Raw genomic sequence first — 17,588 nt, forward strand, 5'->3', positions numbered from 1 at the left:
AAAAGGTAATACTATTGTACGTGTAAAAGTAAGGAATTTTGGAAAATAAAAGTGTACAGAAAAAAAAAAAAAAAAAAAAAAAAATATACATATATATGTATATCCACCGCCCTTTAAATAAAAAGTATAAGTGTAAAAATGAATAAGTTTAATTCTTCTGAATACTTTTCCCTTTTTGGATAATAAAAGGTGTGTGACACTTTGAAAAAGTCGTTGAAATCATTTGTAGGTGTAACAGAGGAATAGGGGAGAATTACATGTGTGCATGTAAAAATTTTTTTTTCTTAAAAAATAAAACTACCATGGTTCTTTTTCTTTGCTTTTCTTTCTTTGCTTTTCTTTCTTTGCTTTTCTTTCTTTGCTTTTCTTCTTTGCTTTTCTTTGTTATTTGTTCTTTATTTTACTTTATTTTATTTTAAAAAATTTTTATTTTTTTAATATGAAGTAATTGTAATTCTTACGAAAATATTTATCTTTATTTAACGCAAGAAAATAATGAAAAGTGCGAAATATCTGTCTCAGCTACATATATTATCTGAGGATGCGTTTGTGAAATTTAATTCGTAGATTCAAGTAAAAAAATTGATATTAATTTATAAACTACAATAATTTAGTCACATTATTAAATCATTAAAATAAAAATAAATAAAAATAAGTAGTTAAAATTATTATTAAAATCCGCTAATTTTTAAAAAGTAAACTACACCAAAGTGTAGTAACATATATGCGTGTGTATATTATTTTACTGATATTAAGAAAGAAAGAAAATTTACAATCTAGCTGTATAATAAATAAAGGTACAATTCTTAAGATATATAAAATATTACAAAATTATTTAAGGCAATTAAACGTAGCGTATAATTTTCTCTTTATAAAAGAAGGAAGACATATTTTCGTCCTTACTAATACGTTGTTATTGTGCATTAATATAACAGTTATGTGTATATATATATGTATGTATGTATATATATATATGTATATATATATGTATGTATGTATATATGTATGTATGTATGTATATATGTATGTATATGTTGGTTTTACTTAAACTTGTGCAGGATTATTAGCGTACTATTAACGATGATCATTTCGTACATCTACAGTTTTAATTTTTTTTTTTTCAGTTAGTACATACTAAGAAAAACAGTTATATTTATATATCGCATGATAGAATAATAATATAAAAATTATTTTTTTTACATATAATATACAAATCTGCACATACATTTGTTATTATCCAATTTTAGTTTTATCTATAATTTTCATTCTATTTATATTTTTCATTTTGTTTATTTTTTTTTAGTGATAAATATATTTATAATTTCATATATTCTATTCTTTCTATATTCACAACATATTATGTTAGTTTCTGTTGACGTTGCTATGATTATATGAAGACGAAAGAGGTAATCCTTTTTTTTTTTTTTTTTTTTTTATATTTACTTTTCCTTTCATACTAATAATATTTATGTGTAACTTAAAAGTATAATATAGTAAATATATTACATTAATCTAATGCCCTACAAAGATCAGCATAAGTGATATAACTGTTGATAAGTAACAGAATATAAAATGCTGATTTGGAAATATTTATGATTTTAAATAAAAGTGAGCCATATCTTTTACTAGGTCGTTAAGTATGTTCGTAACTTTGTTGTTACCATCAAATGAATTTATTAATGATTTAATTGAAATTTCGGTTATGGTTTTAAATTTATTCATATCGTCATATTCTCCAGAAAGAATTTTCCTAACCTCAGTGCCAATTGATGAATCATTGTTTTTTTTTCCTCCCCCTACTACCTCCTCTATTTCATCTTCTTCATAATCCTCTTCCTTTTCTTCTTCATTGTTTGTTTCTGCTTCCTCTTGGTAAACGTTCATTTCTTCTTTTTGTCTTCCTTCCTCCTCTTCCTCTTCGTCCTCTTCTATATGTTCTTCTTTTTCCTCTACAACTTCTTCGTTCTTGTCCAATATATTAGCACTTTCTCCTGGAAGTATACTTACTGTATGTAGTACATTGTTTTCTTCCTTATTTTGGGCTTCTTCTGACCTTTCTTCTTGCTGTGATAGTTGTTGCATTTGTTGTCGTTGTTCTTCTTCTTGTGGTGGTGATGGTAAATGATCTTGTGCTTCCTCATCGCTATTTGATAATCCTTCTGATACTCTTGATTTCTCTACTGTTGCACTATTTTCATCCTCTGCTGCATCATCCTTTATTTTACCATCCCCCCTTTGCTGTTCTAATGGTTCTCCTGATGGGTCTTCATTTGTTGACAATGTACCTAAATCTTGTGTCTCTGGTCTTTCTTCTCCTTTTCTTTCTTGGTGCGATTGATCACGTTGTTCCTTTAATTCTTGAGCTGAGTCTGTTTGTACACTTATATCTGTAGTTAGACCCAAACCTTGTTCTTTTTGATATACGTTTGAATTTGGATCTGATTTCGATTGAATGCCCTCTTTTTTTTCAGGTCCTGAGGATGCGCTTTTTTCCTGCGAAACTGGAGCTAATGCTGAGGGTTCTGATGGTGGTGGATCTACATCTACCTCTTTTGAGGGAACTGTTCTTTCCGATGGATCTGATCCTGGTAAAACTACTTGTGGTGGAACTATTCCCTGTGGTGAATCTACCCCTGTTGACAAATCCTTCCCTGGTTGTTCAATACCTGTGGTTTGGTGTACCCCTTCCGTTTCTACAGAAGATTGTGGTAGTTCTGGTGCTTTTGTTCTTGACTGCTCTTCTGATAATACCTTTTTATCTTTTTCTTCTTCTTCTAATGTTTTTCTACTTTCCGGCTGATTAATTGGTTCTTGAGCTGTCCCAGGACCCTTACCTTCTTCAGCATCATTTCCTAAAACAGTATGCATATTATTATGTGGATCTGATGATGTTGGTTGTTGTAATTGTGGATCCATAGGAATTAATAGTTGAGCATTCGTATGGGTATGTTTAAACGATTTAGCAAAGTTTGAACTTGTATTACTATCCCCCAATTCTTCATATTTTTGCTTGTTTAAGATGTTAGCGGCATTATGTACATTTTCTAGTACATCAGTATTACCTTCATATGCATTATTTTCGTTACTATTTTTTGCCTCTAAATTATTTTGTGCATCTTGTGGGGAAATATTTTTTATAGGCATGTGATTCCTTAAATTATATTTCTTCTGATTTATATATCCATTATTTGGAGAATTGTCTATCAGTTTCGCATCATTCGCAAATATATACAGATTTAAAAAAAGTGCATAAAAAGTAACATTCAAAATTTTCTTCATTTTTAAAAAGGAAAATTATAATTAATAATATTGAGAATAGTAATAAAAAAAAAAAAAAAAAAATAGCGTAAGTTTTGCAATATATGCTTTAATGTTAATTTTTTTTATTTTACAGAAAAAAAAAAATCACAGAATTTATGTCTACTCTAATCGCTGTGTTAATCACAAAGTAGGAAGTAAAGTTTTATTAAAAATAATAAAAAATATATATATATATATATGTGTAAAATAAAATATGAACTACTTTTTCTAAAAATTTGTGAAAAGTAACTGCATTACAACTTTGAAAAAGCGAAACGCTGGAAAATAAACACGCAGAAAAAATCTATAAACAAAAATAAAATATGTATATTATTTTCTTAACACCCTAGAAGCATATATGCTTCCACGAAATTAATTTTTTTAACTAATTTTTTAAATTCATGTTTTTAAATATTCGTTTGCTCTTTTATTTCTTTTTCTTTATACATATATATATATATATATATATATATATATATATATATATATATATATATATATATAATAAAAGTTACGTGAAATTCTTCGTAAGCTATAAAAATCGTAAAACCGTTTGTGGATTTGGCGAAGCTCGGATGAAAATTATGTGTGCAAAAAAAAAGAAAAAAAAAATTTATTTCTTAAGAAAGAAGATTACCAAGTCATTTACTACTTATATGATTTTTTTTTCAAAAAAATATCTTTACAACGGTTTGAAATAAAGATTTTATTTTTTATTAATGTACGTATAAAAATTTGAAGATGGTACGTGAAGAGGATATGTCTCTAAGTTTGTACATTACCTTAGAAAATTCCCTTGATATTATATGTTCATAGATTAATAAAAAAAAAAAAAAAAAAAATAATATTAATTCAAAAATGATAAATAATTGGTAAAAGTTATTTGTATTGTGAAAATGTGTGTATATGTGTATATGCATATATATACGTAATATATGTGTAAGTATGTATGTATGTATGTATGTATGTATGTATGTATGTATGTATGTATGTATGTATATAACATGGCGTATTTTCGTATTATATTACTACGCCGGGAAAAAATTAAAAAATAACATAAATATCATTATGTGCAAGAAAAATAAATATATATTCAGGAAAAATACACACATATGACTTCTTATAATATAGAAATAAAATAACAAATAATAGAATAATTTTTATTTAAAAAAAAATAAAGAAATGCTTTTAATTTTATTAATAGATGATTAATTATGCATGCAACAAATAATACTCTTATATATTTTTTTCCTTGCCACTGATATAATTTTACTCAAGCTGTAATATTCCCATATGATTTATTTCTTAACAACTATTTCAATTATGTAGGGATAAATTTACTATAATATCATTATAGAAATAATTCTTGTTAAACTATCCATAACATTTAAAAATGAGCATGCTTAAATACGATTTGGTATATTAGAATCATGCTCCTTTATACGCTATTCACATATTATAATTTATTTATATGTTTTATTTTTATAACTATAAACTTAAGTAATCTTGGGGGATATCTCTTTTTTTCTATGTTTAATAAGTGAACTATAGTGGTTACCCACTGGTACCATTATATCTATTCATAAGAGAAATAATATATTAAGACATTTTATTTATTTATTTTTTATTTATTCATTTATTTATTTCATAACTTTTTTCCCTTTTTTTTTGTTTATTTTTACGTTTTTCCCTTTTTTTTTTGTTTATTTTTACGTTTTTTTTTTTTTTTTTTTTTTTTTTATGTTACCTCCCTGGAGATTAATGCCATATAAAATAGTGACATATTTAGTATAACAGATTTTATATAAATGATGACATTAACATTTATATATGCAACAAACTTTCGTTTTCTAAATATTCATATCTTTAACAAAATAGTTAGTCATATCTTTCGATAAACCATGAAGTGTATCTGAAACGGTCTTTTCAGTATCAATTGAATCAATCGTGGAGTGGATTGATTTTTCAGCTGAGTTTTTAAAATTAATGACATCTCCGTAATCTCTTACAAGAGACTTTGTAGCTTCAGTATCATCTGATAAATCACTGTTCTTTTTTTGTGCTTCAGTCGCTTCTTCTCTCTCTTCCTTTTTCCTATCTTCTTCATTGTATGTTTCTGCTCCCTCCTGGTGGACTTCCATTTTTTCCTTCTCTTCTTTTTTTTCTACCTCTTCTTCTCTTTTTACTGCCTCCTCTTCTTTTTTTACTTCCTCTTCTTCTTTTTCCACTTGCTGTTTTTTTTCTTCTTTTTCTTCTCTTTTTTCTGTCTCCTCTTCTCTTTTTTCTTCCTCTTCTCTTTTTACTGCCTCTTCTCTTTTTTCTTCCTCTTCTTCTCTTTTTACTGCCTCTTCTCCTCTTTTTTCTTCCTCTTCTCCTCTTTTTTCTTCCTCTTCTCTTTTTACTGCCTCTTCTCTTTTTTCTTCCTCTTCTTCTCTTTTTTCTGCCTCTTCTCCTCTTTTTTCTTCCTCTTCTCCTCTTTTTTCTTCCTCTTCTTCTCTTTTTACTGCCTCTTCTCCTCTTTTTTCTTCCTCTTCTTCTCTTTTTACTGCCTCTTCTCTTTTTTCTTCCTCTTCTTCTCTTTTTACTGCCTCTTCTCCTCTTTTTTCTTCCTCTTCTTCTCTTTTTACTGCCTCTTCTCTTTTTTCTTCCTCTTCTCTTTTTTCTTCCTCTTCTTCTCTTTTTACTTCCTCTTCTTCTCTTTTTTCTTCCTCTTCTCCTCTTTTTTCTTCCTCTTTTCTTTTATTTACATCTTTCTCTTTGTGATATATATCATCGTTATCCCTTGGAGGAATATTTGGCTGTTCAAATACATTTTCTGTTTGCGTTTTGGCGGGTTCTTTAACTTCTTTTTTTTGTTCCTCTTTCATTTCTCGCTCTTTTTCTCTTTTTTTTTTTTCTTCTTCTTCTTCCTCTTGTTGTTTTTGATGCTTCAATTTCTGTAATTCCTTCTGTTCATCTTCTTGATGTTTATGTTCGACGTCTTCTTCTAGTAACTTTGGATTTTCTTGTGGTGGTTGTTTCTCTAGTTTATCTTTAGCATTTACTGTTTCTTCTGGCGTTACTGATGATGCTAGGGCATTCTGTAAATCATCTGACTGTTGTGATGTTGGTAATTTATTTTTTCCGTCTTCTGATCCTTCGTTTGAATCTATATTTTTTAATTTTTTTCCTCCTGGAAATGTTTCTTGTGGTGGTTTTCCACCTGACCCGGCTTCCTCTTTCATTTGTACTACTGATTCTAAGTTTCCTTCAGTTCTGTCTTTTTTCCCGTCTTTTTCTCCTTTTTTTCCATCTTCTACATTTTTATCCGTATTATCTTTATCATTTTCTTTATCTTCATTTTTTTCTTCATCCAACTGTGATTTATTTGATTCTTCCAACTCTGGCAGTGGTAGTTGTGTTTGCTTGTTATCATCTGACTCTAGGTTTCGTGGTGCCATGTCTTTAGGCAAATTTGCTGATTTTTCTTGTTCATCCAAATTATCTTTAGGTCCTCTAGGACTTTCAAATTCAGTTTGGCGTGATTTCTCTTCCTCCTGTTTTGTTAATGCATCTTTTGTCTCTGCTTTTAAATCTACTTCTTCCCGTTTTTCTTCTAAATTTTCATCTTCTTTAGCTTTGACTTCTTCCTTTTTTTCATCATTTCTAGATTCAGAATCATTAGCTATATTTTTTTTTTCTGATTCGAGCGAATTTTCTGGTAGTTGTGACTTTGATTGTGAATTCTTATCCTCTTGTTGCATCTCAATATTCTTTTTAAGTTCTTCTCGTACATCAGATCTTAAAAATGATCTATATTTTATATTTCCATCATCTTCTACAGAAGGATTATTGGAGTTATTTACATTTTCTAACAAATCAGTACGATTATCACGTAAATTTATTTCATAATAAGAACCTTCTCCCATTTTTTGAAAACCCCCCAAATCTGTCTTTAAATAATCCTCAGGAGTACGTGGAAATTTACTTTTTGTTAACGAACCCTTTCTTAAATTATAATCTCTTTTTTTCATATGGTCATCACTTTGAACACCATCTATTATTGTAGCATTGTTTATGTTCATATACATATTTAAAAAAAATATGTAAAAGGTTAAATTCAGAAGATTCCCCATTTTTTACTTTTATTTAAAAAAAAAAAAAAAAAAAAAAAAAAGAATTTATTATATTTTAAAAGGTATCAAAATAAATAAAAAAATTCACAAATATAATTTTAAAAATTGTGTAATCTCTAATTTTAGCTTTTTAGGTTTTTTTTTTCTCAATGTGTTTAAATTTTTTTTCCTTTTTTTTATTCTACACTTTTTTTTTTTTTATTACTAAAAGAAAGAATTTTAAAAAATTTTCTTACTATATCTTTTTAAACCATAGTTTTAATTTTAAATTACAAAATAAAATTATTTTAACAAAAGAAGAGAAATAAAAAAAAAATAAAATAAATTTATAATAAATATTATAAAAGGTAACGGTACCAAAAAAAAAAATTAGAAATGTTGGAAAATAAACTTATATGGGAAATTTAAAAAAATAATAAATCAAAAATAATAAATTAAAAAAAAAAAAAAAAAAAAAAAAAGAATATCCTTTACACACTAAAAAATTTTATTCATTAATGAAATTATTTTTTTTAATTTATTTGATAAATATGGAGTTTTTTTTTAAATAAAATAAGCATGAAACTGGGAACAACCTCATGAAATTATTTGTAAATTTGGAAAATTAACAGATGTGAAATGTGCATGCAAAAAAAAAAAAAAAAAAAAAAAAACGGAAAGGAAAGGAAAAGAGAAAAAAAAAAAAAAAACCACGATAAACCTTATTACACTATTTATTATTATTCTTTTTTTAACGTAACTATAAAGGGTGGAACATAAGCGATCGTTTTAAATTAACAAAATTAAAAATTTGAAAATAAGATGCAAAACAAATTACACCTGCGTTTCCATATCTCGGAGAATTTCCATCATGTTATTTATTTCACAAATGATTACAAGAAATTAACACAATTTATAGCCGTTTATATATATACACACACAAATGTACACATGTGTATATCTATGTCTATATCTATCTATATATATTAAAAATATGAGGGTACCATAGTTATTCTACTTTAATTTTGGTAGGATAATCTATATATATTTTTTCTTATGCGTTTTTTTAATAATGGAATGTTAAATTTTTTTGATAATTATTTTACATAAATTGTTACTATATATTATGATCGATAAGAACTTAAAAAGAACTTTTATATTTATAGTATAATCGAAGATAATATCTTTTTTAATTTTTATATTTTTTTTATTTTCTATATTTTTTTTATTTTCTATATTTTTTTTATTTTCTATATTTTTTTTATTTTCTATATTATTTTTATTTTCTATATTATTTTTATTTTCTATATTATTTTTATTTTCTATATTATTTTTATTTTCTATATTATTTTTATTTTCTATATTATTTTTATTATCTATATTATTTTTATTTTCCATATTTTTTATATTTTCAATATTTTTTATGTTATTCGTTTTTGTTTCATTTTTTTTTTTTAAAGATGAACGAAAATAAATTTAAACAAATTAACTGTTCTTCTACAGTTACAAAATGTTAGCTAAGTATTTAATGAAACATTAAAAAGTTCTGAAAAAAAAAAAATAAAACTGAAAATAATGCAAACACTTTTGTTAATACTTTATGTTTTATCTCTTATACATCACTGTCAAATAAAAACTAAACCAGTAAAAAAAATATTTTTTTTTTGTTTTTGCTCTAACACCAGTATTGCACATATTATGCAAACATTATACACTGTACAAACATTTAAAATCATGGATAAATTAGTCTAAAATTTTTTTATGTATTATTTAGAACAAAATGAGATATATCTCCAGCTAAATCGTTGAGTGTGTCAATAATCCCAGTATTTCCCCCGACTGCACTAATCATCGTTTTCACTAATGCTTCAGTTACTTTCTCAGCGTTATCATTAAATTTATAATTAAGGATAAGTGGCTTATGAGCACTTTTGTCATTTAGTGCAATGTTATTCTTTACTCTTTTCTGTTCTTCACCGTTTTTATTTGTTTTGTGGTAGTTTTCCTGGGCGTGTTTTTTTCCTTCTTCAGTTGGTATATCAACTTCATCTACTTCATCTACTTCTTCTTCTTCTTCTTCTTCTACTTCGTCTTGTTCTTCTTTTACCTGGAGGTCATCTTCTTCTATTATGTCCATATCTTCTTTACTTTCCTCCTCTGTTTCATCTACTTCTTCTTTTTCTTCTGCTACTTCTTCGTCTTTATCCAAAACATTAAGACTTTCTTCTTTGGTTAAATCTACTATTTCAAGAGCACTCTGATTTTCTTCTTTTTTGGTTTTTTCAGGAATCCTGGTGTTATTACCATGATTTTTATTTTTTCCTTCAACTCCTTCTGCTATTTTCACTAGTCCATGACCAGTCGGTTTATCTTGCTGACTAGGTGGTGGAGTTTTAACCGGAGCAGGTGGAAGATCAGTGGGTTGGTGTTCTTGATGTGGTTCTTTCTGCGGTACATCTTGCTGTTCTTGCTTCTGTTCTTGCTTCTGTTCTTGCATCTGCTCTTTCTGCTGTCCTTGTTGTTTCTCATCTTTCTGTTGTGATGGTGGTGGTCCTATTTCGGTTGACATGCGGGTGTGTTCTGATAACGTTTCTTGTGTTGCTAATGATTCTGCTACTGCATCAGGTGTTGTTGATGGTTCTTTTTTTTCTTCGTCTTCCTGTACTTCCTTTGTAGGGAGGACTGATTTTGCTGGAGCTTCTTGTGAAGTGTTATCTCCAGATGTTAGATTTTGCCTTTCCGTTTCTGCTGCAGATTCTGATACATCCAATGATTTCTCTGCAAAAGGTTCTTCTGCTCTTTCTTGTTCATTAGATGATACTGATACTTTTGGTGGTTCTGGCGGATCCGGTAACGCTGTAGCTATTGATGAATCCGATGATTCTGATGATTCTGGTTTTCCTGGTTCTTTTCCAAGCTCTTGTTCTGTTCTTTCTGCTAATGGTTCTTGGTCTGTTCTTGTTGTATCAGGGATTGTTGTTCCTGCTTTTATCTCTGTGTCGGAAGCTTGTTCCTCAATAGTTCTTGTTTTTTGGTCTTGGTTTTCAGTAGTAGTTACCAAAGTATCATTATCACGTGTTTCAGATTGTAAACTTTGTTGCGGCAATTCATCTGTAGGATTAATATTTTTTTCTTGTGGAACAAGTACTCCATCACCTGTACCACTATCGCCAGTACTTTCTTTACTTTTGCCATCTCCAGAATCAGGGGAGTTTTCGGGTTGATTTGTCACTGTACCTGATTCATCTGTTAATGATACTAATACCGGGGATACATCTTCTTGTGCTTTTACATTCGCCTGTTCCAATTCCTCTGGAGTAATACTTGCTTCGTTGGAACTGTCTTTTGTCAATTGTGTAATATATGGTCTAATATATATACCATTAATATTTTTTACACTTTTTGATATTTTACTATGTTCTTCATTTGTATTATTTTCGTTATTATTTCCATCTAATTCTTTATCATTTTGAATATCATTCTCTTTTGACTCTAAATTATTCTGCTCATTTTGTAAATAAACATTACTTACTGATGAATTCTTCCTCAAATTATATTTTATCTGGTTTGTAACTTCAGAATTTTGGGCATTTTCTATACAGTTTGCGATGTTTTCGCAAGTACATAAACTTAAAATAAATACATAAAATGTAACATTAAAAATTTTATTCATTTTTAATTTATATTTTAGGAATGTTTCAATATTTTGATGTACACTTTAGAAAAAAAAAAAAAAAAAAAAATGAAAAATTACAGCTTTTAATTCAAATGATTAATTGTAAATTGGCAGACATGGTTACAAAGAAGTCGGTTAAAATAAAATAGTATAGTTTAATACAGTATGATAGAATATAGTAGAATATAATTATAGTATAATTTCAGGAAAGATAATTTATCTTAAATTTTAAAAATGGCAAAAACACTTCGATTCAAAAAAATTTGAAACGTTCGAAAATATATATACAAAGAAAAAATCTAAAATAAAAAATGTGTGCTTCGCACACCACCCACAAATATGGCCTATGGAGCAAATTTATTTTTTTAATTTTTGTATAAACCGTTATTATGCACATATATATATATATATATATATATATATATAAGTAGTTATTTTATTTTTTCGATTGTAAATGTCCAACCTAAATTATTCACAAATTTAGAAACGTACGTATATGTGAACTATACCTGTATGAAAAAAAAAAAAAAAAATTTATTTTTTCTTAAAAAGGAAAATGGCTACGACCTTTAAATGCGAATTAATTTATTTAATAAAATGTGCCTATTTTTGCAGATAGTCATTTTTTTTTTTTCCCCTCCGTTTTTTACGAAATATATAAAATTCAAAACAGCAAGAACAGTATATGCCTCTACCATTAAGCAGTGTCGAACAAATTTTCTTTGAAACTGTTTTTTTCCTATTTTCACGAATAATTAACATTTACCTATCAATTTCGGAGTATTTAATACAATATTTAAGAAATTAAAAATAAAGGACGAGAAATAAATTATATTTTGTTTATATAAAAAAAGGAGAAAATAGAAAAGAACATACATTCTGATTATTGTGTCATATCAAATTGTTTCAAGATATCTCAGAATGAGACAAAGAAATAAAAAAAAAAAATGAATATGTTCAGTATAGTAATTTCGATTTCTAAAACAAACATATTGGCCCTCAAAATAGGTATATAAAGTTTAACATATAATTTATTAAATTAATAGAAAAAACAATTGTTTTTTTACTAGATATATAGATCATAAATGGATCATTACATTCTTGCTGTATTTGGACTATAGCTATTTCTTCATGTAAATAGAGCTGTACATCAATTTTGCAACTTATGTATTGCTTTAAATTTAGAATTTTAAATTATTATTTACATTTTTGTAAAAACAAAATTAATGCTTCATAAGTTAAAACAATTTAAGAGAGTGACAGATAGTTCTTAAGATAACAAGCTAATTTGTATGCTCTCTTTACTCTCGTATTTTCATTTTTCTTTTCTCTTTTTTTCTCACTTATAGCCTTGTTTTCTTAATGCGTTAATTTATATTTAAATAAAATTTCTTCCCTGTTGTAATAATGGAACGTTGTAGTAGAATAAGTTGATGGCACTATCAGTTCATTTGAAAAAAAGATAAACAGAGGTATATATATGTATATATATATTTTATGTAACATACAGCTGTGGCTATAGTCCACTGCGGCACGAAACTACAATAATACGGTGTGTTCATTTATTTCATTTTATCATGATTGTTAACATAATGTTAGTAGTTACAATTAAGTAAGTCATATTGTAAGCTGTCATTTTAAGTAGTTATATAATTTTGAAAAAATTGATGCATATCTTGCTCTAAATTTTTGAGTGTATCAATAGTAGAAAAGTCATCGTCAACTACCTTAATCATCATTTGAAATAATTCCTCAGCAGCTTTTTTAACATCATCATTATTTCTGTAATCTTCTGAAAGTGATTTATGAGCGTTTATATCATTTGATGGAACATTACCTTTTTCGCTTTCTTGTTGACCTTTATTATCTTCTTGTGGTCCTTCTTCTTCTTCTTCTTCTACTTCTTCTTCATCTTCTTTTTTCTCCTCCCCTTCTTCTCCCCTTTCTTCTTGGGCTATTTCCTGCTTAATTTCTTCATCTTCTTCACTCTCCTCATCATTCTCCTCTTTTACTTGTTCATCCATATCGACTACATTGCCATTCTCTTTTGAAGAGTTATTTATTAGTTCTAGTACAACTTGTTTTTGTGTATTTGCTATTTCTTTTGTTTCATTCGCTCTTTCTCGCTTTTCTCTCTCTTCCCTTACTTTTTCCATTTTTATTCTAGATGTTTCTAGAATATTTTCGTCTATCTTTTTTGCTGCTTCTACTGCTTGAGCTTTTGCCGTTTTGGCTTTCTCTACTGCAAGTTCTGCTGCCTTTTTTTCAGTTTTTATCTCTTCCTCTGAATTCGCTGCTTTCACTCTTTTTGCTGCTTCTACGGCGTCCTCTGCTGCTGCTTTAGCTTTTTCTTTTGAACTTTCAGCTTCAATTTTTGCTTTTAATTTTTCTTCCTCATCCCTATTTACTACTGCCTTTTCTACTTCTTCTGCTATTGCTGCTGTTTCTTCTGATAAATTTGCCGCGACTTGTGCTAATTTTTCTGCTTCTTTTACTGCTTTTTCTTTTTCTGCAGCATCCAATGAATTTCCATTTTGTCTTTCTTGCCTTGCTTTTTCCACCTTTATTTTAGATGTTTCTATAATTTTTTCGTTTATATTTTTTGCTGCTTGTTCTGCTTGTTCTTTTGACTTTTTGGCTTTCTCTACTCCATGTTGTGCTGTCTCTTTTGCAGTTTTTGCCTCTTCTTCTGAAGTTGCTTCTTTCGCTCTTTTTGCTGCTTCTAATGCTTCTTCTGCAGCTCTTTTGATATCTTCTTTTGAACTTTCAACCTCAACTTTTGCTTCTTCTTTTTCCTTATCTCCGCTATTTATTTTTTCCTTTCTCACTTCTTCTGCAATTGCTTCCACTTCTTCTAATAGTTGTGCCGCTTCTTGTGCTAAAGTTTCTGCTTCTTTTACGACCTTTTCTTTTTCTGTATCAACTGCTGAATTTTCGATTTTTCTTTCGTGATCTGTCTTTTCCATGCTTCCTCCGAGTGTTTGTAGACTTTTTTCGTTTATCTTTTTAGATGCTACTTCTGTTTCAGCTTTTGCCATTTCGGCTTTCTCTACTTCATTTTCTACTGCCCTTTTTGCAGTATTTGCCTCTTCTTCTGAAGTTGCTTCTTTCGCTCTTTTTGCTACTTCCGCTGATGCACTTTTGGTTTCTTCTTTTGAACTTTCAACCTCAACTTTTGCTTTTTCTTTTTCCTTGTCTTCGTTTTTTAATCCTACTTTTTTCACCTCTTCTACTATTGCTTCCGTTTCTTTTGCTAATTGTTCCGCTTCTTTTACTGCCTTCTCTTTTTCTGTATCAACTACTTCATTTTTAATTTGTGTTACTACCTCCTCTGCTTGTTCGGACAGTTCATTTTGAGCACGTGCTTGTACTTGTAGTTCTGACTCTTCTTTTTTTTTTTCTGTTTCTTGCTTTATTATATCAGAGTAACCTCCACTTGTATTAATTATAAAACTGTCTTCTTCATTCACTGTATTCTTTTCTTCATATTGCAAATGAAAATTATTATTTGGCAAGCCATTTCTTAAATTAGATTTTTTCTGTTTCGCAATTTCTTTACATGTGGCGTTATTTTCATATATATATAAATTAAAAATAGATAAACAAAAGGTAATACTCCAAAGTTTCCTCATTTTAGATTTTAATTATAAAAAAGAAAAAAAAATCAGCAATTTTTAGTTTACAGTGTATAATAATTTAATTTATGTTTTATATTTTTGCCTTTTTTTTTTTTTTTTTTTTTTCTAAAAAAAAAATTACAGAAATAGGAGACATATTTAAGTCATTAACTATAAATTTGAAGATATATTTATAAAAATAAAAAAATGTAAAAACATGACAGGTAATGTGATTTGAAAAGTGCAAAAATGAAAAGCAATACTCTTGGGGAATCGATAAACGTTGCAAGGAAAATCGAAAAAATCGAAAAAAAATAATTAAATATATAAACATGCGCATGTATATACGCTCTTATAACGTTAAAAATGGGTTTAATTAATTGAATTAATTTTTACTATACTTTTTTTTAAATATATATATATATATATATATATATATATTTATTTATTTATTTATTTATTTATTTATTTCTGTCTTTTTTTAATGAACGTATCACAACACTTGGACACATCGAGCCATTTTTACATTTGGATGGGTGTAACAGCCATATGTGTACAAACAAAAACAAAAGTAATAATTTCGCCCACAAAAGAAAGTTTCGATTGTCTTTATATTCATTTTAATTTATTTAATACATCATATTAATACAATGGTTTAATCAGAGATATTATATTTAATCGGTTAATCTAAAAAATTGGAAACATAATGCACAGAAAGCACTTCTGACAAAGTTTAGTAATATACATTGGATATTTTTCTGAAAATGTTTGTCTTATATTTACAAAATAATTAATATTAACTTTCATTATGAGTAATTTTTTGTTCAAATTTAAGAAGAAAAAAAAAAAAAAAAATGGAATATAAATTTGTAATTTGTTAACAAAGGAAAGAAATAATTTAAAAGAATGAAAAAATGTGCTGATATATTATATGGGGAAAAGACCAAAAATTTATGACTTCGGTTATTCATATGCATATATATATATATATATATATATTTTTTTTTTTTTTTTTTCCATGTGACATATTACAGTGGTTATCACTCATAGTAATAAAAAACCTTAGTAATTCCACATTAAATTATCGTTTATAATAAGGAATATTCACAATATGTTAATATTTCAGTTGAATACGTCAAATATTAATTATACCTTTTTAAGTAGTTATATTTTTTTGAAAAAATTTTTGGATATCTTGCTCTAATTCTTTGAGTGTGTTCAAAGTATAAGCATCATCGTCAACTATAGTAAGCATATTTTTTAATAATCCCTCAATTGCTTTTTTAACGTCATTAACACTATTGTAATTTACTGCAAGTGATTCATGAGCACTAACATCATTTAATGGAACAACATTCTTTTTGCCTTGCATTTGATTTGTATCTCCTTGAGATCCTTCCCCATTTCCTTCTTCTTCATCTGCTTCATCCGCTTCATCTGCTTCATCTGCTTCATCCTCTTCATCCTTATCTTCCTCCAGCACGTTTGGTACGCCTTGTATTACTTCCTCTTTGGTTTCTTCTTCTCCATCTTCAACTTTTTCCCCCATAACTTCTTCCTCCTTATCGGCTTTTCCTTCTTTTCCCGCTTCAACTTCTTCTGTATATGTTTTTACTAGTTGTAGTCTAACTTTTTTTTTGCTTGTGCGGGGATATGCTGATAAATCTTCTTTATATTTTGCTGCTGTATTTTCCATATTTAGTTTTACTATTTTTATTTTTTTGTTTGCATGTTCTGCTATATTTTTAGCCATTTCTGCCTCTTCTACAGTTTTGGCATTTTTTGCCATTTCTTGCGCTTTTTCTGCTTCATTTCTTGCTCTTACTGCGTCATTTCCTAAAGAAAAGGCTTCAATTATTGATACTTCATATTCTAATAGTTCTGTATCATTCTCATCTAAAGATTTTGAACTTAGCTTTAAAAAATCTTTGCGTATTTTTTCTCCTTCTTTTGCTACTTCTGTTACTTGTTCTGCCAAATCGATTATTTCATCAGCTAATTTGTCTGTTTCTTGTACGAATTTTAATGTTATTTCTACATTCTCTTGTCTTTTTTTTATCTGCTCTGGGGTTTGTTCTTGTTTTTGAGATTGTAACCGTTGCTGTTCTTGCTCATTTAAGATTCTGCGTTGTGTTTCTGGTTGTCCTTCTTCTTCTTCTTCTTCTTCTTCTTCTTCTTTTTCTTCTTCTTCTTCATCATCTTCTACTTGTTCTTGTGCTTGTGCTTGTGGTTCTGATTGTGCTTCTGATTGTGTTGTTCCTGATGTATGACTTGATGCCGCTGCTTCTGATACATCAGTATTTCCTATAATTGTATTATTTTGTTCATCTTGTAACGAAACATTTTTCTTTGATAATCCATTCCTTAAATTTTGTCCAGTGTTGTTTATATTGACGGTATTTTTATCACTGTCTATTAGTTCCGCTCGATTTAGGCATATATATAAATTAAAAAGAATTATGTGGAATATAATACCAAAAACGTTTTTCATTTTCTACTTTTTAAGGTAAAAAAAAAAAAATTGCAATATTTTAAAGTATACGAAAAATATAAAAATATTCGAGGGAAGTTTTATGATGTGTGCATTTTTCTTTTTAACATTTATTTCTTTATTTTACCCAGAAAAAAAATAGAATTTTCGAATCTATCGTGAATCATTCAGTTAATTATAAATGGGAAATTTGAAATTGAAATTATAAAACAAAAAAAAAAAAAAAATAAATAAATAATAATAAATAAAACAAATCAAAATAAAACAACAGTAAAAGTAACAATAATAATGAAGCAAAAACGTAACAATTTACTTTTAAATTCATAAAAGTCTACTTCATTACATTGTAGAAATGTGAATTTGGAAAAAAAAAAAAAAAGAGAAGGATTACACAACAAAATAAGAAAGCA

General features: G+C 27.6%; 6 protein-coding genes across 6 annotated transcripts; all 6 read right to left on the bottom strand.

The window, feature by feature from the left end:
• Positions 1-1,590: 1,590 nt before the first annotated feature.
• On the bottom strand, positions 1,591-3,279 carry MKS88_001697 (merozoite surface protein 3; the record flags this gene model as incomplete). Its single annotated transcript, XM_067214648.1, has 1 exon — positions 1,591-3,279. One exon carries the CDS (start codon positions 3,277-3,279, stop codon positions 1,591-1,593), a length of 1,689 nt encoding a protein of 562 aa, XP_067074584.1.
• A 1,871-nt stretch (positions 3,280-5,150) lies between these two features.
• Positions 5,151-7,415, bottom strand: MKS88_001698 (uncharacterized protein; the record flags this gene model as incomplete). Its single annotated transcript, XM_067214649.1, has 1 exon — positions 5,151-7,415. One exon carries the CDS (start codon positions 7,413-7,415, stop codon positions 5,151-5,153), a length of 2,265 nt encoding a protein of 754 aa, XP_067074585.1.
• A 1,059-nt stretch (positions 7,416-8,474) lies between these two features.
• Positions 8,475-8,792, bottom strand: MKS88_001699 (uncharacterized protein; the record flags this gene model as incomplete). The annotated part of the gene is made up of 1 exon (XM_067214650.1): positions 8,475-8,792. The coding sequence occupies one exon, from the start codon at positions 8,790-8,792 to the stop codon at positions 8,475-8,477; it is 318 nt and encodes a 105-aa protein (XP_067074586.1).
• Positions 8,793-9,153: 361 nt separating this feature from the next.
• Positions 9,154-11,067, bottom strand: MKS88_001700 (merozoite surface protein 3; the record flags this gene model as incomplete). Its single annotated transcript, XM_067214651.1, has 1 exon — positions 9,154-11,067. The coding sequence occupies one exon, from the start codon at positions 11,065-11,067 to the stop codon at positions 9,154-9,156; it is 1,914 nt and encodes a 637-aa protein (XP_067074587.1).
• Positions 11,068-12,707: 1,640 nt separating this feature from the next.
• Positions 12,708-14,702, bottom strand: MKS88_001701 (merozoite surface protein 3; the record flags this gene model as incomplete). Its single annotated transcript, XM_067214652.1, has 1 exon — positions 12,708-14,702. One exon carries the CDS (start codon positions 14,700-14,702, stop codon positions 12,708-12,710), a length of 1,995 nt encoding a protein of 664 aa, XP_067074588.1.
• A 1,141-nt stretch (positions 14,703-15,843) lies between these two features.
• On the bottom strand, positions 15,844-17,178 carry MKS88_001702 (merozoite surface protein 3; the record flags this gene model as incomplete). Its single annotated transcript, XM_067214653.1, has 1 exon — positions 15,844-17,178. One exon carries the CDS (start codon positions 17,176-17,178, stop codon positions 15,844-15,846), a length of 1,335 nt encoding a protein of 444 aa, XP_067074589.1.
• Positions 17,179-17,588: the final 410 nt, after the last annotated feature.

Source organism: Plasmodium brasilianum, chromosome 6 (assembly GCF_023973825.1).
Source record: "Plasmodium brasilianum strain Bolivian I chromosome 6, whole genome shotgun sequence".
NCBI lineage: Eukaryota > Apicomplexa > Aconoidasida > Haemosporida > Plasmodiidae > Plasmodium > Plasmodium brasilianum.